Genomic DNA, 21,441 nt, shown 5'->3' on the forward strand with positions numbered 1-21,441 from the left:
ATTTATGTCATCCCCATTCAAATAAGGAAAGGAAGGGGAAAAAATCAACAGATAGCAGCAGATTCACACATCAACAGAAAGAGGCCAGAAACATTGTTTAGGTTGATAAGATGTTGATGATGAAGACTTATTGATGGATGAATAAAGAAATCCCTTCAGGCTCACTTAAACATAACCAAGCATAACGCGAATATAATATGAGCAGTGTATGAAATACAGGAATTTGAGAACTTAGACTACATATAAGGACAACAACCTCTGAACATAAGCTATCCTCAAATAAAGGCAATTTGCCAGACCATAGCAAACAAACACACAGACAAATGGACTCATAGGGCCCATGTGACATGCCATTCCTGCTCCATGCAGTCACAGGTGGCAGTCGTTGTAGCGAGGTGTAGTGTCTCTGCATTGATATCAATAACCACTGTATGTGGAGATACTAAATCCCTTGCCCACTACAGTCAGCACATAGGACCAATAATGTAGGTTTGCGCCAGTGCTGGCATGGAAGTGTGAATGATGAGATTGAGCTCCCTCCTACAGGATCAAGTGAAATACAAGGTCTGCTTGGTTTGGTAGATGAGAGCAAAATGTTTTGCACAAATCTTCATTATATGCTACATTAGTACAAAGCTGTTTCCAGTTATTTTAGAACTGACTACAGAATTCATTTTAGTCTAGGTATGTTATCTGCACAGTCATTGACAGCTGCCTTTTTACTAGTGTTTCCTTTCTGTTTAGAAGAGCATTTGATGCCCAGAACAGTGCACCTATTATTCTTTTTCCCTTATCTATCATGCCATGTCATTTATTAAATAGATATTTTTGTATTTTTAATTGATCATATCTTAATTTTGGGATATTATTTTCTGTTAAGATATTAACTGTGTGTCAGAGGAAAAATGATTTTCCCACTAGTTGCTCATAAACGCTGCCATCTTTATCATCATCTGTGGTTAATAATTTATTAGTGAATGCCTATTGTTGGGCCATGATAAACTGACAATTCGTGGAGTCGATTCCAGGACTGGCAGGAGGTGTGCCTTGCCTCCACCTTAGGACTACCAAGAAAAGAGGAGTGGTAAGAGCAGGGTAACGCTACTTCCTTACTGCAGTTCTGGCAAAATTACCCACGTTTTGTTCTTATACAAAACCAGTGGTGACCCATGTGGAAATATTGGCAGTTCTGATTTTCTCCACTACTGGCTGCACTAGTAAAAAGATTGTGTTAATCAAGGTCAGCTAGTAGTTATATATATGAGGGTCATTCAATAATTAAACAAACAAATATCCATACGGTAAAAAATGTTTATTAAATAAATCCAGTTATTTTTTCTATTCTTCCATGTAATCCCCTCCATTTTTTTGTAACCGTGCCATATTTTATGAGTCTTCTTATCCACCCAGTGCAGAATTCTTTACCTGCTATCTAAGTCAGTTTTTTCTGTTTTCTTATCTCTTCATTGCTATTGAACTTGATTTCCTGCAAAGCTTTTTTCATCAGAGCAAACACTTAAAAGATAGGAAAGGGCAAGTTAAGTTGATGAAGTGGAACTTCCAACCCACTTTGCCCATAGTTCCCATTGCCAGTTGTCTTAAAGCATTGCCTTGAATGTGCTCACATTTCCTCTGTCATCCCAGTCATTTCCTCTTCAGTGTGGGCTTGACTTTGTCCTCAATCATCCAAGTGTAGTATAGGCTGCTGATAGTGTGTTGCTCCTCCAAAAACTCAGAGAAAATTAAAACATTGGCTCAAAATCAGGACATTGGCATTACAAATGATGATTAAAATTACCCAACCAGCTGATGGCTGCATTTTGAATCAGGTAGGGTGTTTCCTCTGCTTACCATTAGAGGTGGGCTCTGGCTGAAAGTGAGATATACAAGTTCCACCAAAGGTTAAAATTCTGTCCAAAAATGCATTACCTACACTACTGAAATGATTTTTGAGCTCAGTACCAATGCAAATTCTATTCTCTGGACAAACAGTGATATAATTTATGACAGCTCAGTTTGTTTTGAATGGTGGAATGCTCGTATGAACACTTACTCAATATTTTTCAGCAACTTGTTCAACTAAAAGTTGTTGGTGTTGTTGGATAAGTGACTCAATATGAGGCTGCAATGCCAAGGTTGATACTGCCACCAGACATCAGTTATACATTTATAACCACTTTTAAACTTTTCCACCCACACATAAAAGCTCACACGGTTCATGCAGGTAATGCCACATTGTTTGCTTGCCCAAGAGAATACTGCTGACTGTTGTACACTTTCTGAAAGGATCACAGAATTCTGTTCCTCAAAAGTACTTCCTTGAGCAAGTATACCATTGTAACTAAAAGCTTAGAAATTTTGTTCACATAAGTATTAGTGAAGCAAATGACTTACACCCTTCATAAGGTTGCCAACTAAAACTTACAAACATTTTATTTCTTGCATCAGGTGTTGCATTCACTATACATGTTTGTCTCTTTAATTATTGGATGGCCCTGATCAAGCCTAATGCTGTTGCAGTTACGCTGTTCAGTTGACTCTTTTCCCTACCATTATACATGCAAATGCAAGCAGGTATGTGTGTTACATGTAAGAGGTTCCTAAAAAAAAAAAAGAAAGAATGTTGAAAAGAAATATTTTGCAGCACCATGATATGGAAATTTTCTGATGTGAATTTGTTGTTTCCCATTATCAAATTAACTTTTTACATGTATTACAGGTTTGATTGTAATGTCTTTTGAACTGGAAGAAGTAGTGTCTAGTATTCTAACTGGCAGAGTTCCAGGTTTGTGGCAGAAGCATTCTTATCCATCTCTTAAGCCGCTTGGAAGTTATGTCAATGACTTTCTAGCTAGGCTGCAGTTTCTGCAGGTAAGTGAAATCACTGTTATAAAAGTTTTACACACACACACACACACACACACAGTATATATAAAATCAGTTTTGTATAACAATGAGTAATAGCTTCCATTTTAGGTGCCAGTTAGAGCTATGTTGTTGTGCTTCTCACTTTGGATTAACTTTGACCAGATTCTTAATTGCTTCTCTGAAAGCACATCAGTGCTAACTGTTCCAAGATGGGTGCTTTCATTGATCCCCAGACTGTTAATTTCATCTTCTAGTTAAAAGAATAAGCAACTACACAGTAGGATTTTCATCCTACATATGGTAGACTTCTTCATAATAGGAGTATAGTTTATGAATGACATAAGTGTTTTATGACTAACTTATTCATTACTTTATAATGGATTCTCAGAGCATCTTTAAGTTTCATATAATGTCAAGAGAGGCAAAGTGTTATTATCAATTTCAAGGACGTCAAGTTTTTCTTTGGTGACCAATGGTTATGTCAGACACAGTGGTTGGTCTATTGTATTGCCACTTTATCCAAAGACTTGTAACCTCTCGAGTTTCACTCAGGGAATTTATCCATAGTAATATTATAAATGCGAAAGTAACTCTGTTACATTTTCACAACTAAACCACTGAAGCAATTTTGACGAGATTTAGTACTGAAATAGCTGGAACCCTGAGGAGGAACATAAGCTACTTTATTGATTTGAAGAATATTATGAAAATTAGGGAAAAATATTCATTCTTCAAACAGCTATTTATTGTTTGGACGTTTGAACTTTATTATATTTGTGACAGTGATTTTATTGATTGATATGGTCGACATAATATAATTCAGTGTAATGAGTACAAAGCTTCAAGGGTATAGAGGCAGAGGGTGAGAAAACCACATGTCTCACATTTGAATGACATAAGTGTTTTATAACTAACTTATTCATTACTTTGTAATGGATCCTCAGAGCATCTTCAGGTTTCATATAATGTCAAGAGAGGCAAAGTGTTATTATCAATCTCAAGGATGTCAAGTTTTTCTTTGGTGACCAATGCTTATGTCAGAGACCAGTGGTTCATCTATTCTATTGCCATTTTATCCAAAGACTTGTAACCTCTTGAGTTTCACTTCAGGAAATTTACCCTTAATAATATCATAAATGCAAAAGTAACTCTGTCTATTACATTTTCCAACTAAACCACTGAAGTAATTTTGATGAGATTTGGTATCGAAATAGCTTGAACCCTGAGGAGGAACATAGGCTACTTTATTATTTCAAAGATGTCAAGTTTTTCTTTGGTGACCAATGCTTATGTCGGAGACCAGTGGTTCGTCTATTCTATTGCCATTTTATCCAAAGACTTGTAACCTCTCGAGTTTCACTTCAGGAAATTTATCCTTAATAATATTATAAATGCGAAAGTAACTCTGTCTATTACGTTTTCCAACTAAACCACTGAAGTGATTTTGATGAGATTTGGTATCGAAATAGCTTGAACCCTGAGGAGGAACATAGGCTACTTTATTGATTTGAAGAATATTGTGCAAATTAGGGAAAAATATTCTGCCTTCAAACAGATATTTCTTGTTTGACATTTGAACTTTATTATATTTGTGACAGTGGTTTTATTGATTGATATGATCAACATAATATAATTCAGTGTAATGAGTATGAAGCTTCGAGGGTACAGAGGAAGAGGGTGAGAAAACCACACATCTCACATTAGCTGATGCTGTGGCCCTGTTGTCCAGATCTAAGGAGGAACTAATGTGGATGAGTGAAAGCGTGGAGGTGGAAGCAAGCAAAATTGGATTCCTTGTGAATGAATCAAAGACAGAATATCTGGTGATGACCAGGACCCATGCTTATTCAAGAGACCCACTCCAGCCTTTGATAGTCAGAAACTAGTCCTAGAAAAGCGTTCGTGACTAAAAATATCTGGGGGTAATCTTTACAGAAGACACAGCATGTGAAGCAGAGATCAAAGTGAGGATCCAATCCGCCAACTGATCATACTTTGGTCTCAGTCAACTTCTTGCATTGTGGTCTCTCAAAGAATTTCAAACTCCAGCTGTATAAAACAATGATTCAACCTGTAGTACTGTATAATTGTGAAACTTGGAATGTCTGGAAAAAAGACGAATAATCTTGTTTTTGAGCGGAAAGTCTTAAGGAAAATCTTTGGTCTGGTACAAGATGATAAAACAGGAGGATGGAAGATCTGACATAATTGTGAACTAGATGAAATGTACAATAGACCAAACATTGTAGGACTGCTGAGAACCAAGCGCCTTGTATGGGCAGGACATGACAATCAGATGGATAAATGCCTATGGCCTTTGAAAGCTGTGGATTATACTCCCTGTGGAAGACACCCACTAGGAAGACTGAAGAAGAGATTGAGGGATGGAATCCATGAGGACTTGCTGCAGATTGGAATGGAGAATTTGTTGGTGCCAGGAGGCACAAAACAGTACTGAGTGGCAGAGGAACCCTATATCAGTGCGCTGTCCTCTGGGCCTGATCGCATAAAACAAAGTAAGTAAGTTATGAGTACAATGCTCTTACAAACCTCAAATGTTTTTAATCCATACTATAGTATTATAAATGCAAAAGCCACTCAGTCTGTTACCTTTCCACAACTAATTTTCTGAACTGATTTCAATGAAACTTGGTATGCAGGTAGCTTGAACCCTGAGGAAGAACATAGTCTACTTTTAAAAGTTTGTAGTACAAGATATTTGTTGATTTGAAAAATTTAGAAAAAATATAAGTACTCTCTCAAAAAGCTATATATTCTTTAACTTTTGAACTTCATCATATTTGTGAAAATGGTTTTATTGGTCAGTATGTACTCCATAATATAATTCAACGTAGTGAATACAGCTCCTGTAAAGTTGTCAGCATGTTTAATTCATACTTCTTTACTAATGTGGGAACTGTGTTCCTCACTGAACATTACAGGTGATACAGTTGGTTTGATAGTTGTGGAGGGTAAAACAGATGGGTAAAGTATGGAAACAATGTAACAAAAGACATCGAAATACTAAACAGTTCTTTTATTGAATGGCTAAAATTCCAGGGAATTCCAGGGAATTGTGAACTGCGTTCACAAAAGTAAAGTGCCGTAAAAAAATATGAACAAAAACTCTTAGTCAAGACACTCCATTAATCTTCACCATTCATGGAAGTGTTAGAGACACACATGGGGTGCCCACTGTCCAAGTGTGGACAATTAGTTTACATAGTTTTTTTAAGCCATATGAGAAACATAATTAATGTTCTTGAAGTGTTGTGTAAACAAGGCTAATCTAACACAGTGATGAATAAAATATGCAAATACAAATAAATGAACTTGGAGGTACTGTTAGTGTATCTCATCTAACACAGTGATCAAAGAGAATTATACAAATAAACAAACTTGAGGTACCATAACTGAAGCTAACATAGCACAGTGACTACAGCAGACACAAAATACAAGTAAACAGACTTGAGGTATTGTAGGTGAAAGTAATCTAACACAATTGGGAATTTATGTCTTTAATAGCCACAAGTGTGGTGTCACAGCAGTTTAGAGGTTGGATCTTGCTGCACTTGCTATAAGTTAATAGGCTCCAAGAAGTTCTACTCCACACTCATGCCATGAGATCATGAGGCAGGTGCTGAATAATGTTTCCTTGAAGTAAAGTATCAATCTTGCCTGTTACTTCTCTATAGGCATCATTGGAGCCCGCAATGCTGTTCTCACAAAACTGACTCACTATTGAGATCTTCATGGGTCATGCACCTGTCTCTTAGCACTACAGTAAGCCATTAAGTTCTGATAATGAAATAGCTTAAACTTAATATTGACACCAAAGGAATATTAAATCACTGTAATCATTGCGTAGACAGCTCAGTGCCAAAGTGGGATGAGCCAGGAGTCAGGGATGCTTCTTGTAGCATGCTTTAGGGAAAAATCCCAAGTGCTGGGGCAAAGAGGCATGTGGCAGAGAAAACACTTGTCCTTGGATGCATACAGTTCACAATGCAGTTCTTTGCCAGGTGACACATTTTCTGCTACCGTGTGAGATCGGATGGTAGGCAAAAACATATTGTAGTGGATCACCACAGTTTCCCCGTGTGATAAAGAGAGGGCAGGTTGCAGGATGCAATGGCTGCTCCCTGAATTGATCAGCAGATGCAACAGGTGGCAACATTGTGTAGGCAGGGACAGGCCAGTGCTCCTGGCAGCGGTGGACATGTTGGCAAGGAACGAAACAGCCCCTGTGACATCACATCATGAGCTTAGGACTGGGGTAACACCCTGCTGCACCACCATCCATGATGGGAGGCAGTAATGCACCATGATCGGCAGGAATAGTCAGGCATGCAACAGTGTAGGGCTGGGGCCTGGCAGAAGGCATGGCAGTGTGCTGGTGCTCAGGCAGTTCACACATGGTGAACAATGCACAGCAGACCCCACACTGTTGTAATAATGCATGCCATCCTGTGCTTGCACCCTAGGCCCTGTTGCTGTTGCTTCTTGCTGGTAGACTGGGTCATGCATTGTAGTGGAGGCGTATGCTGACATTGTAGGGATGGTGGCAGGTGCCTCGGTGTTGGCATCTCGTGAGTCATGCAGGACAACAGAGGATGAGTCCAGCAGGGAGGGGACAAGCGTCAGGTGTTGTGGGTGGTTCTGCTGCACCAGGTAGTGATGTGAATGGAAGGACAGCCTCTGCTCTCAGGATCCAAGCATTGCCGACTGGGTTGGTAGCCTTAGACAGTATACCATTTTCGTCACATAGTGAAACCTCAATTTTGACAATTGGTGACACGCCAGGTCTGGGAGGTTGAGCATATATGCCAACTTGAATCAGTCAGTGGATACTATGGTGGCTGTGCTGTTGGGCTGTACAGAAAAGGTCTTCTCCACATGGTTGAGGACAAGTTGCAGGCCTGAGTTCTGCGGGCAGAGTAGTCACTGGGTAGTGTCTACTCAGAGCATGACATATGTGCACAAGGAGAGGTACTGATACAAGGAGTGGTACTGATACGTGAAAGACTTGTACTCATCATGATGTTGTGGACTGCTGGGTGCAGGCAAGCTATGCATCCATGCAACTGCTATGTGAAGGCCAGGTTACAGATGGTGGCTGGCAGGGGCAGCAGCTTGATGAAGTCATCTTGGACAGTGAGTGGCTGCTCGTACACAACTTCGATGGTGGATGCAACCAAGTTGGTTTTATGGGACACACACAAGCCTAGAACTAGCAGCAGGTTCACAGACCAAGGTACGTATTGGAGGTAAAGGCAGCTTTTAGGGTCATGTGGAATCGCTCTTACATGCCGTAAGTGGCAGGTTTGTAACTGATTGTAAATTGCATGACTGTACTGCAAGTTTTGGTGAATGTTTAAACAGGCAGGATTGGAATTGTAATATGTGTTCCATCATCATGTGGTGGTGGGGAACCAAAGACACATGGGATCCATGAGTTCATGAAAGCCCTGGCCACTGTATCAGCCTCAATTTTAGTCTGTGGGGGCCTTTGCTTACCAACAGAGGGTGGCAGGGGCTGCAGAAAACTGGGAGAAGGGGGAGGTATCATTGCAGTGTAGTGTATCATGATGTACTTCCAAGGGATTACTGGAAGGGCAGGTGAGGAGAGGAAATTTGGTGACAAGGTCTGCAAAGGGCCCAGAATATCGTATCTGCTTGATGGTGAAATGGGTGGCAGTGTGAGATCTAGGGATCTACAAGTAATTGAATGACAGGAAGTGCCATTGATTATAAAGCAATTCACCAGGTAAGGAGGAGTCCTGAATGGGGATAAAGTTGGCACCAAGGATAGGGTCCAAACCCTGGCTGTGGAAAAGGTCTATGCAAAATCTCTGTTGAGGCTGAGGTCAACAGACCAGGTGTGGGAGCAGTAGGTTGTGATTTAGGAGCTATTCACCCTGGTGGGGAGGAGGGCAGGGGGGGGGGGGGGGGGGGACAGAGGAGGGTAACAGGGATAGATGGAGAAACTGGAGTCAGTATCAAGAGGTAGGCTGTTGAAGAGGAAGGTTTCCAACAATTGTGCATGGACAGGTGTTGAGAAATAGCGGAGCTGCCAGCACAAACAATTGCCAACCTCTGGCAGTGTTTGGGAATCTTGCACATTGTGCCTAGCAGTTTCTGGTATCGCTTCTGAAATGCTTGTGATACCATCAAGGACCATCAGCACCTCAAATGTGTGGGGCACCTCTAGCAGGTTGGCAGGGGTGTGCAACTGCATGAGCATGTGTGTTGGCTGTCATAGGCATCATGGGGTGAGGACGGGCATGGGAACATGTGGCTGTGGGCGGAGGAGGGGAGGGAGGGAGGGAGGGTGTACTGTGTGGGTTGTGGAGGACATGGGTGCTGATATGGGCTTTACATATGGCAGGCTATGCAAAAGGCCCAGTTCTTTGCAGTGCGGTGGGCATGGTGTGGGGGTTAAGGGCTCAAAGATGCTGTCTGATGTGATGGATGTCACATCATTGTTGGTATAGTCCTGTGTTGCTTATGCTATGTGACTAAGGTAGGCAGATATGTAAGCCATTTCATGAGTAGCAGCATTTCAGGAATGATCGTAATTTTGGCCAGTGCATGGAGGTACTAGAGGAGTTGTGAGGATCACATGCCAGCACATTCCTCCAATGTAGATAGTGTGCAGGTGCACATTTGTGAATTTGCCAGTCATGATATTAGCTGGTCTTTCAGGGCATCAAATGTGCCAGTTTGTTGTAGTCTTGCAATGATTCACTTGCCTCCATGATGAGTGAAGGCTTGAGTTGAGCAACTGTGATGGTGAACTGTGCGGAGTCACTGGTAATCAAGGAACCTGCAAATATTGCATCCACAGAAACAAGCTACAGCTTGGACGTAACAGGAATTGAAAGGCAGCAGTTGGGAGGTGGCGGGGCCAATGAGGGGAGGGAGGGGGAAGGGGAGGTTGTGCACTTTGTGGTAGTGGCCCCTACAAGCTGTGCACTTTGGTTGAGGAAATTGTGGTACTTAGTCATAGGTGCTTGTAGATTGGGGAGTGGGTTTGGGGGTGTGCAGGGGGTTACAGTCGGGGACCATACCGGATTCATCCTGTGACATGGTCATCAAAAAGTAAGAACATAGATCGTGCACCATTGTAGGACATCTGTATGTATTAACAACAGATACTGGGAGTAAGAAGTTTCTGTGATTATGAGCACAGTTGATAACAATTAATCTGTGAATGTGCCTGATGCAAATGCAGTACTATTGTGTTCTTTATTTATGGTGGTTTTGTACAATATTATGAAAAGGATAGTTGCTACTCACTATATAGCAGATATGCTGAGTTGTAGAAAGGCACAACAAAAAATCAGCTTTTGGCTAACAAGGCTTTTGTCAAAGGCGTTGTTCGCTGAAAGCTAATGTTCTGACAGTCTTTTTGTTGTGCCTTTCTGCAACTCAGCATCTCCGCTATGTGGTGAGTAGCAACTACCCTTTCCATTATATTGATCCTATATTAACAGTATTATGTAAAACATAGATTGCTACTCACTATATAGATGATGATTTGACTTTCGGACAGGCACAACAGAAAGACTATTACATAGTGATCTTTCAGTCAAAGATTTCTTCAGAAGAGAAAACACACACACATCCACACAACCAAGCACACCTGAGACACACACATGACCACTATCTCCAGCCACTCTGGCCAGAGACAGTGGTCATGCATGCGTGGGTCTTTTTTTGGTGCCTGTCTCCAACTGAAAGTATCATCTGTACAGTGAAGAGCAATTTATCCTTTTCATAATATTGTTGATATTTTAACCTGGGCTTTCCATTGTTTGATATTCTCTGCATTAAGATAGGTTAACAGATCTTTCTTTGAACTCAAAGCAGTGCATAATAATATAAAAGTTGTGTTGGCCATCATAACATTTTTCTAAATATGGGTCTGATAAATATGATGCACCACTGCCTTGCTCCTACCTGTGAATCCCTTCCATCACCCATCCATGAATAGTCTGAACTTGTATGACAGAACAGTAAACAATTTTTGAGTTCAATATATAAAAGTTGGAAGGAGGTGGCAGTAATGATAAATGCTAGGAATAAACTTTGAGTCCAGTGAGAGCTAGAATTCAGATTTTTGATAAACTGAGTTATCAAGACATATGAGACATCTACATAATACATGGTCTTAGGGCAGATAATATTGTAAACTTAAACTACATATATAAGACTTTTTTCATAAGTAAACATTGTATAATTCATGTCATTCTAAGCTTAATATAATGGTAACCACTGATTTTTTATTTGTAGAAATGGTTCGATGAAGGGCCACCACCTGTCTTCTGGGTTTCTGGATTTTTCTTTACACAGGCATTCTTGACTGGTGCACAACAAAATTATGCTCGAAAATATTCCATTCCCATTGATCTGCTAATATTTGATTTTGAGGTAAGGATTTAAAATTTCTTAATTTTCAAATTATGAAGTATACTTTCTGCTTGTACAATAGTATTTTATTTTTGGTTTATCTTGTCTTGATAATTGATCTAAAGTAAAATGAAATTAAGGCTATTAGTTTTCTGCTTCTCACATCTCTTTCTTCTGGTATTCATTGAATAATGCGGAATAATTATGCTTTCTTATGTATGTTATTGCTGTAATGCCATAGTGTGTAGGTATAGTTTTCTTATAAATACTGTAACAAGGATAGTTACTACTCACCATATAGCAGAGATGCTGAGTCACAGGTAGGCACAACAAAAAGATCGTCACAAAATAACCTTTCAGCCAACAAGGTACTTGTCAAAAATAGATGACAGACTCTCACCCACTCAAACAAACGTAACTCACACATACGATCACAGTCTCTGGCAGCTCAAGCCAGACTACAAGCAGCAGCAGCAGCAGTGCTAATGGGAGAGGTAACTGGTTGGGGGTAAGGAGGAGGCTGGAATAGGTAGGGGGAAGGATAGCAGGGTAGGGGTGAGGAACGGTAAAATGCTGCTGGGACCATGCAGGGACGAGGTGGAGAGTGGAGCAGCTAGGTGGAGTCAGGAGGTTACACAGTAGGCAAGGGTAAGGGGAGGGGGGGGTAGTGGAAAAGGAATAGAAAAAAGACTGGGTGCATTGGTCAAATGGAGGGCTGTGTAGTGCTGGAATGGGAACAGCGAAGAGCCTAATGGGTGAGGAGAATGACTAACAAAGATTGAGACCAGGAGGGTTATGGGAATGTAGGATATACTGAAGGGAGAATTTTCCACGTGCAAAATTCAGAAAAGCTGGTGTTGGTGAGAAGGATTCTTTTGGCACAGGCTGTGAAGCAGTCATTGAAATGAGGAATATCTTGTTGAGAGGTGGGCTCAGCAACAGGATGGTCCAGTTGTTTCTTGGACACAATTTGTTGGTGCCCATTCATGTGGATGGAGAGCTTGTTGATTGTCATGCCCACATAGAATGCAGCACAGTGGTTGCAGCTTAGCTTGTAGATCACATGACTGGTTTCACAGGTATCCCTGCCTTTCATGGGATAGGTGATGTCTGTGACATGACTGAAGTAGGTGGTGGTGGGAGGATGTATGGGACAGGTCTTGCATCTGGGTCTTTTACAGGGCTATGAGCCATGAGTAAGGTAGGCCAGGGGTTGTGGAGGGATAGACAAGTATATTGTGTAGGTTCAGTGGACGGTGGAATACCACTCTGGGAGGGGTGGGACGATGGATGGTGGACGGGACATTTCTCATTTCAGGGTATGATGAGAGGTAGTCGAAACCCTGGCAAAGAATGTAATTCAGTCACTCCAGTTCTGTGTAGTACTGAGTTATGGGACGAATGCTCCTCTGTGACCATGGTGAAATTTTGGGAAGTGGTGTGTGACTGGAAAGAGAAGGCATGGGAGATTAGTTTTTGTACAAGGTTGAGAGGGTAACTACAGTCTGTAAAGGTCACAGTGACCCTCAGTATATTTTGAGAGGAATGCTTGTCACTGTAGATGCAATGGTCATGGGGGCTAGGCTGTATGGAAGGGACTTCTTGGTATGGAATGGGTGGCAGCTGTCGAAATCGAGATATTGCTGGTGGTTAGTAGGTGTGATATGGACAGAGGTACTGATGCACGGATCTTTGAGGTGGAGGTCAACATCTAGGAATGTGGCTTGTTGGATTCAGTGGGACCAGGTAAAGTGAATGGGGAAGAAGCTGTTGAGGTTCTGGAGGAATGTGCACAGGGTGTCCTCACCCTTGATACAGGTTGTTTAGGAAGGATTCCTATAGATAGCCCATGAATAGGTTGGCGTAGGAGTGTGTCATGCGGGTGCCCATAATCATACCCTGGATTTGTTTGTAGGTGATGCCTTCAAAAGAGAAGTAATTGTGGGTGAGAATATAGTTGGTCATGGCGACTAGGAAGGAGAGTATCGGTTTGGAATCTGTCAGGCATTGGGAAAGGTAATGTTCAATAGTGGTAGGACAATGGGCATTAGGGATGTTAGAGTGGTGTTAATAATATTGACAAGTAGGGCACTGTATGGTAGAGGAACAGAAACTGTGGAGAGTCTGTGGAGGATACGGATGGTATCATCTGTATAGGAGGGTAGGTTCCGGATAATAGGCTGAAGATGTTGATCTGCAAGAGCAGAGATTCTCTCTGTGGGGACACAGTAACCAGCCACAGTGGGGCATCCTGGGTGGTTGGGTTTAAGGTCTTTATGAAGCATGTAGAAGGTAGGAGTTTGGAGAGTAGTAGGGAGAGGGGAGAGATGGACTCCAGGGAGAGGTTGTGGGATGGGCCTAAGGATTTGTGGTGAGATTGGAGATCCTGCTGGATTTCTGAAGCGGGGTTGTTGTGGAAAGGTTTGTAGGTTGATGTATCTGACAGGTAGAGGAGTCCTTGTGCCATGTAATCCATGTGGTTAAAAACAATAGTGGTGGAGCCTTTGTCCACAGGTAGGATCAGATTTTAGATGGTGGACTGCAGTTCTTTTGCAGATAGCAGGTTTAGTTTGCATGTTGAGGAATTTGGAGAATCATTGTGAGGCAGGGTTTGAGGTTAAGAAATTCTGGAAAGTTAACACGGGGTGATGGGGGGTGTGAAGATGGAGCATGGTTGGATGGAGGAGTGAACTGAGTCAGGCAGGGTTCAACATTGGTCTGTGTTTCCACTGTAGAGACCAGGAGAAGGAAAGAAGGTCCTGTGCAATTGATTCTGGGAGTGAGGCATTTGAAAAGGACTGATATTTCTGCGGGGCTAAGGCTTCTGGAGGAAAGATTCATGACTGTATTTTGGGTCTGTTTAAGTTCTGGATTCTGTGTGGTGGTGGGAGGGAGTTTTGGAGAGCAGGGTAAATGTAATAGGTCTGTGAGACAGGGCTTGTCAGCTATGAGAGGACATTGTGGAGGTTTGGAGGTTGTTATAAAGGTGATGAACAGTGGTACTCCAAGGCGGGAGTAGGAAGTGAGCAGGGTGGAGAGTTTTGTAATGTGGCGTTGTGTGTGTTGCTCTAGTTCCTGAAGGGCAAGAGTTTCAATGTTTGTTGTGTGTTTCCAGGAATTTGAGATTGCATATCAGGAGAATTGTACAGATCGATAGAAGGTATTTGGACTTGGTTGATTTGGTTCTGCAGGACTATGTTGGCAGAATATGAACAGATGGAGGTAATTGTGGAGGGAACGGTGGCAGCCAGAGATGGGTAATTTGATTGTAAGGCCCTTTGGACAGCATTCAATGAACCAAGCAACAAGGAAGGAACAGTACGTGGGACTGGATTCTTCCTAGGGATAAGGAAATTTTTCTGTATTGATGCAGATGGAAGGAGTGAGGATCCGTAGCAGTGGAAAAAAACGTGAAAAATACATAAATAACATAGAATTACGTCCAAAAAATATGGCAAAAATACACCCAAATACATGGGAAAAATTGCAAAAACAGTGAAATGGACAAAATAGGGAGGAACAAGAAGAAATCTGAGGGAGTGTGACGATAGTGAAAGGCAAAAACTTATTAGAATTGGCGTGAACAATCAGATCAAAGAAAATATATAAATAAAAAAATATTTTACTGTAGGTTGCAGGTCTGAGTGTGGATAAGTGTCAAGAATGGGGATGGCAGATGTGACTGGATGAGGTGAAATTAGTAGGTTCAAACTGGGATAAAACAGAGAAGAAGTAGAGGGTGGGGAGGCATTGGTAGGATGAGGTACAAGATCATGTGGCAATGGAAAGGTGTGGGAAATAACACACAAAAATATGGGAGAGTGACACAGGGAGATTGATCAATTTGAAGGTATAGGATTAATTATATTGGCGGAAGTAATGAGGGACTTAAGCTGCTGCACCAACAATCAGTGTGGCCTTGTAGCCGACAAACTGTGGCCGGGAAACAACTGGACCACCCTGCTGCTGAGCATACCACCCAACACGACATTCTTTATCTTAATGACTGCTTCACAACCTGTGCCATATGGATCCATCCCCCAAACACCAGCTTTTCTTAAATGTACAGGTAGGAAACTCTCCCTGCAATGTATCCTACATTTCTGTAACCCTCATGGTCTCAACCTTTGTTAGTAATTCTCCTCATCCATCTAGTTCCTTCCTTATTCCTATTCCACCTCTGCACAGCCACGAATGCACCCAGTCTTTTTACTTCTCTCCTTTTCCACTAACCCCCGCCCCCCTTTCCTCTGCCCTCTGTCTAACTTCCCATCTGCACCTAGCTGCCCTACCCTCTCTCCAAATCATCCCTGCACATTCCCAAACAGCACTTCACCATCCCCCACCTCTACCCTGCTATTCCTCCTCCTCCCCACCCCAGCCTCCTCCTTACCCCATCCTGTTGCCTCTCCCATCATGCACTGCTGCTGCTGCACATAATCTGGTTTCAGCTGCCAGAGACTGTGGTCATGTGTGTGTGTGTGTGTGTGTGTGTGTGTGTGTGTGTGTGTGTGTGTGTGTGTGCGCGTGTGTGTCATCTATTTTTGACAAAGATCTTATGACTGAAAGGTTATTTTGTGACACTCTTTTTGTTGTGCTATCTGTGACTCAGCATCTCCACTATATGCTGAGTAGCACCTATCCTTTTCATAATATTGTTTCTTATAAGTACATTTCTTAAAACGCCTTATGAGATAATAAAGTACATCATTGAAATCATATATTTATCGCTACACAAAAGGTGAGCTTATAAATTTTACAATATTGGAAAAATGAGGAGAAAAAGTGGGAACAGTCAAGGATAATTCATTTCTTTTGGATGTGAGAGATGAGAATAATGTGAAAGAAGCATCCAAAAATTAAGTGCAGTTTACCTTGTTGTTGAACTGTAGAGCCCCCAAATGATCAGTCTGCAACAGTGGCTGCTGAGTTACTCAGAAAGCTGTATCAGCTTCAAACTTACACAGCACCTAATGAAGTTAGAAATATCATAAAATTCACAAAAGAACCTACTTTCATGGGTTCATGGTGATCTGGACTTTGAAATTATTGGCACAACACAAGCCCACAGAAAACAGGGTGGAAAATTCAGAGTGTAAGTAGTTGAGTTGTGAATAAAACACTTGATCAGAGGTGAGATTAACTTCATTGGAAATAGTGAACCTGAAAAAGTTAAAGCTGTCCAAAAAAAAAAAAAAAATAATTAACTTCATTGGCAATAGTGAACCCAAAAAGTTAAAGGTGTCCAATCAAAACAAAATTTTGGTGCATGCATTGTTCAACACCAGAAAAGTCAACAGACAAACCACAGATTTATATGTGACTGCGGCTGAGAAAGTACCTCGTATTGGAATGCTTTGTTCATTCATAGGTGACTAATGTACATGACACTGGCGCTGAAGGGGGAGGACCCAAGTCCATGTATGTTTGCAAGCTGAGTAATGACACGGCAGCACCTACTGATAAACCTTGACACCAATAAAAAGCTTACTGAGTGCAACGGAGATTGCCAATACACAACCAAAATCCATGTCAGTGTCTGTAATAAGCTGTTGGAACTTTGCATTACAAAAAAGAGCAATGTGGTCCATTTTGTTGCACTGGCAGCCAACAGCCCACTGCTTAGGACAATCTGGTCTGTCAGGAGGGACAAAACATGACAGAGAAAAGGGAAGCACAGAGCACTTGCATTGTTGTTCATTGCCAGTCTTGCTGTGCTGCTTCTGTGGTTGTGGTTGTCTCAGTGGTTTGGACAGGCAGCCGTGATGTTTTGCTCACATGTGGACCACTGCCACCATATCATATTCCTGTGAACCATCTGACAAATGATGGAGGGAAGCAGGTTGAACTTCTGCAACCCCACACCATCATTCTATTTGAATAACCAAGCCCAAATTGTGCAATAGTGAGAACATCAGATAGGGAGGGGTTTTCATACTGAAGGGCCTGCTTATGAACCTCATGATAGAGAGCCAACCGAATGATTCCATTACGAAAAATTTTGTGTGGTATGTGACTCTATATGTACATCAGTGAGAAAGTGACAATGATGTCTTAAACCATGAAGCTCAGCTGGCCAAGTTTTTAGGAACATTCCGGTTTCTTGCAACACTGATAAAACTCATCTTGAGAGGCAGTGATGTGCATCTGTTTAAAGTAGTATTTTAATGATTAATGGAAAATCTCATATAAAGATGTGAAACAAATATTAACAAAGAGATAGAGGGGCTGGCCAGTACTTACCTCAGCTCAGTACAGCCGATAGATAACACAAAACAGAACAGAAAATTTACAGTCCTAGCTTTCAGAACTTTGTTCCTTCATCAGGGAGGAGAGAGGGGAAAAAAGGGAAGAAGGGAAAGTGGATTTAGTTACTCACAACCCAGGTTATGAAGAAACAGGGAAAGGTAAACAGGGAGCACCTTTCCCTGTTGCTTCATATCCTGGGTTGTGAGTAACTAAATCCACTTTCCCTTCTTCCCTTTTTCCCCCTCTCTCCTCCCTGACGAAGGAACAAAGTTCTGAAAGTTAGGAATGTAAATTTTCTGTTCTGTTCTATTTTGTGTTATCTATCGGCTGTACTGAGCTGAGGTAAGTACTGGCCAGCCCCTCTATCTCTTTGTTAGTATTTGTTTTAAAGTAGTATTCTGAAAGAAGATCACACATGTTATCAAAAGAAAGAGATGGTGGATCCTGCAGAGCGGCCAGTTGGCAAAGGAGTTGATACATGTGAGGTGATAACCAAAACAAAAAGAAAGCAGGGCATAAGGTAACATCCTTCAATCCAAATTCATGAAAATGCTGCCACAACCATTTTTCGTATGCTTCCCATTATTTGACAGACTCGTCATAAGCCGCAAATGTTGGGGAGTAAATGACCAGTGTAGTGACAGGCAAAACATGAGGTGCAAGGGGTGATGCGGCAGGTGTCATAGACTGAGATGGACCCAGACTGGCCAAAACAGAGGCTAGTGTTTGCAATACTTGGAGTTTGATTGTGTTGCACTGTGGCAAATGGTTCCTGCTGTTGACTGAGATTCTGCAATGCCTCAGTAAGAACCCCATGCTGATCAACCAGCCGGTGTAAAAACTCATAAGTAGCACTGTCAGACATTGTAGATGCAATGAAGGACCAACCAGAGACTGCAGAGACTGAAAACTGTGTGGAGAACTATCACATACTTATCATCACTTGTGTTGTAACTTGGACACACAGCACAACCAAGACTGTTAGTACCACTTTATTGAACTGTGCCATGTATGCCAAGCACCATAACATACACTGGACACAATAAGATAAGGCAAATTCATGCAAACAGCATTAACATGATAACTGAGCATGAATGTAGCACGGCAAATTGAAATAGGCACTTGCCCCTGGTGGGCTCTATTGGAAGTTCATGATATTGCTTTTTTGTGGTGCACTCTCATGGATGACAACACACTGCTAATGCACGTGGCTTTCACGTGTGCACGCATTACTTCATCTAGAGTCCAACTTCCTCATCCATAGAGAAATGTACTGCATGCAGATGATTTTGCAAAGAATCTCCTGACTATTCATATGTTTGCTGTTTAAAATATGTTTCTCAGTCATAAATGCCTGTTTTGCCAATGCAGTCCTTCTCTTCAAGTCTATTAAGTGTCTGTTGTCCTCTGCAATTATACTACTGAGATAAAAAAATTGTCTTACCTGATCAGCTGTGACATCATCAATATTTGTATTGGTTTTTATTTTTTCCTCCCATATTTTTCTATTGTACCATTACTTTTCTTTTTCATTTGTTCACATTTCATTTCCATAGTTTAAGAGTGTCTGATAGGGCTATCAGCAAATCTGACCCAATGTACTCTTCCAACTTGGACTTTGTTCCCTTTGTGCTCTCTTCCATGATCTGAATAGCTTTCCCAGTTAACACATCAAGTAAATACAGTGATAGTGATCTGAATAGCTTTCTCAGTTAACACATTAAGTAAATACAGTGGTAGGGGTTGTTATTGTCTAACTTCTTTGCTAATCCTGGCCTCTTCCTCTGTCTTGTTTCATTTCTTTTTTTGTTTTGGTTTGATACAGATGATTAATCATTTTTATAATTGTTGTGAAGATAGTAACCGAATGCTGCTATTAATTCAGCCCAAACATCCACTGTAGCAAAAAACTGTTTCCCTGCTGTGATTCCTTAATTGTGATTTGCACACTTGAAAATAAACATTTGTTTGATGGGGTGGCACATTAATGAAGAGGTGACAACACAAAAAGAAATAACATTTATTATGAGCATGTTTCAAAATGCTATTTAACTTATGTATAATTTGGTGTGTGGCACTTGATGCCCTAAACTTAATACAGTGATATCTGCAATAACTTCACTGTCTCTTGGCAGTCTATGAATAACTGACAGTAATTGTGCAGACACTCTTGATACTCCAAGTTCTCTGTATATAGCAACCACTAAATCAGAAGGTAGTCTTCACAGTGCTGTCTGAGTTAACTGTAGGCACTCAACTGAATTGTGTAATTGCTGGTTTTTGATACCTTTTGGTGGAACAATTTCCATGTCTGTCAGTACAAGGCAGAAGGGATGTAGCTCATGGTTGACAGTGCTCCCTATAGTAGCTGTCCACACTCGTGGCAGATGCACATGACATGCTTGAGGAAGTGGTGCAGATGCAGGAGGAGCTCTATTATTGTGCATGCCATCGGGAGGCTTCTGCAGGGAGGTGAAAGATGCCAGCAAGTGGTTGTGTCTGTGTGGTGGCAGCCTACCATGGTAATTGTTGTGTACCTCTTGCTTGGTACATAACAACAAGCCACTTGGTGGCGATGTTGATTAAGCTGGCTGGATTCATTAGCACGCTATTTCCTAATCTGTCAGCATGTATATTTGGTGGGTGCATGTATGTTGCTTCCACTGACATTCATCTGTGGTGTCGTAGAAAACCTGTGCAAAACCATGGTTATGGGGTGCCCAGTCAAACACTCACAATTTTGATGTCCATAGGCTGGTCTGAGGTGAGAGGCACAATGTCCACTTCCATTGGTTCACTGCATGCTGGATGCAGTTGGGTCCATTGCTGGAGGCTTTAGTGAGGACGACTGCCGGCTGCACTGGAAGGCCCCTCAGATGGTTAGCTTCTGATTCTGTAAAAGGAAACAACCTAGGAGTTCAACATGTATGCACATGAATGTGGTGCAGCCTAATTTGATTTTTATGGCTCATTGTGATTTCATGTGAACATTTAATTTTACACAAAGAATTGTCAAGCTTCTCTGTGACTATTCCTGTATTTTCCCATACTTGTGCACTATAATGAGTAGCATATCATAAAGTTTTTTAAAAAATTTTTTGACCGTTCTCAAAGTTCAGAATGTGGATGCATGAGTGGCTTTAAATTTGATGTTAATGTTTGACGACATCTCCCATTGAGTCTCTCCACTGGAGAACATGCACTGGGTGAAGCAGCTCTGTACAGAGATAGGAAGATCAATAAATTATTGCCTTTATTGTACTATTGAACCAGCTTTCATCATGTGCAACTTAAAAATTCATACAAATCTTTCATGGAGTCCATGGGTCTCAGGATGAAATGGTGCAGTCCTAAAGTGTGAAATTCCATTGGTTTCACAAAATAGTTTAATTTACTGAGAAGAAAATGGGTGCCATTGTCAGTGACAATATATTTCAACAACTCTTCCGTAGAGAAGATCTTTGATTGAGCCTGAATAGCCTTTGTGGTAGATATCGATGACATTTGTATCACAAATGAAAATCAGGAGAAAGTTTTGATGAGGATGAGCCAGTAGCTTCCAAGAAATGGTCCAGCCAAATCAGTATGCATGAAACAGTCCTCTCTTGGCTTGAATTTCCAAGTATGAACATAGCTTCTATTCTTCCCACACTGGATATAAACTTAGATTCTCTGAAAACTATACTTCTACTAATGTGTACTAGATCAGCACAGAATGTAGGCTCCACAACACCTTGTTGGCTAAATGTAACTCAACATGCCATGTCCCTTCTGTCAAATTTCACTTAATATGAAAAAGCTCCCAGCCCGAGCAGATTTATTCATTCAGAGATCTGGCAGTTAGCTTATCTCCTTACACCTTACTGATACGATCCCACACAGTACATAGCTACACCTACACACACTTATACC

The 21,441-nt window shown here is 41.3% G+C and overlaps 1 protein-coding gene across 1 annotated transcript in view; it reads left to right on the forward strand.

The window, feature by feature from the left end:
* LOC124776746 (dynein axonemal heavy chain 7-like) overlaps positions 1-21,441 on the forward strand; it is an 881,127-nt gene that overhangs the window by 828,337 nt on the left and 31,349 nt on the right. Inside the window, 2 exon segments of the mRNA XM_047251871.1 lie at positions 2,720-2,871; positions 11,164-11,301. Coding sequence (XP_047107827.1) covers positions 2,720-2,871; positions 11,164-11,301 — 290 coding nt within the window.

Source organism: Schistocerca piceifrons, chromosome 2 (assembly GCF_021461385.2).
Source record: "Schistocerca piceifrons isolate TAMUIC-IGC-003096 chromosome 2, iqSchPice1.1, whole genome shotgun sequence".
Lineage (NCBI taxonomy): Eukaryota > Metazoa > Arthropoda > Insecta > Orthoptera > Acrididae > Schistocerca > Schistocerca piceifrons.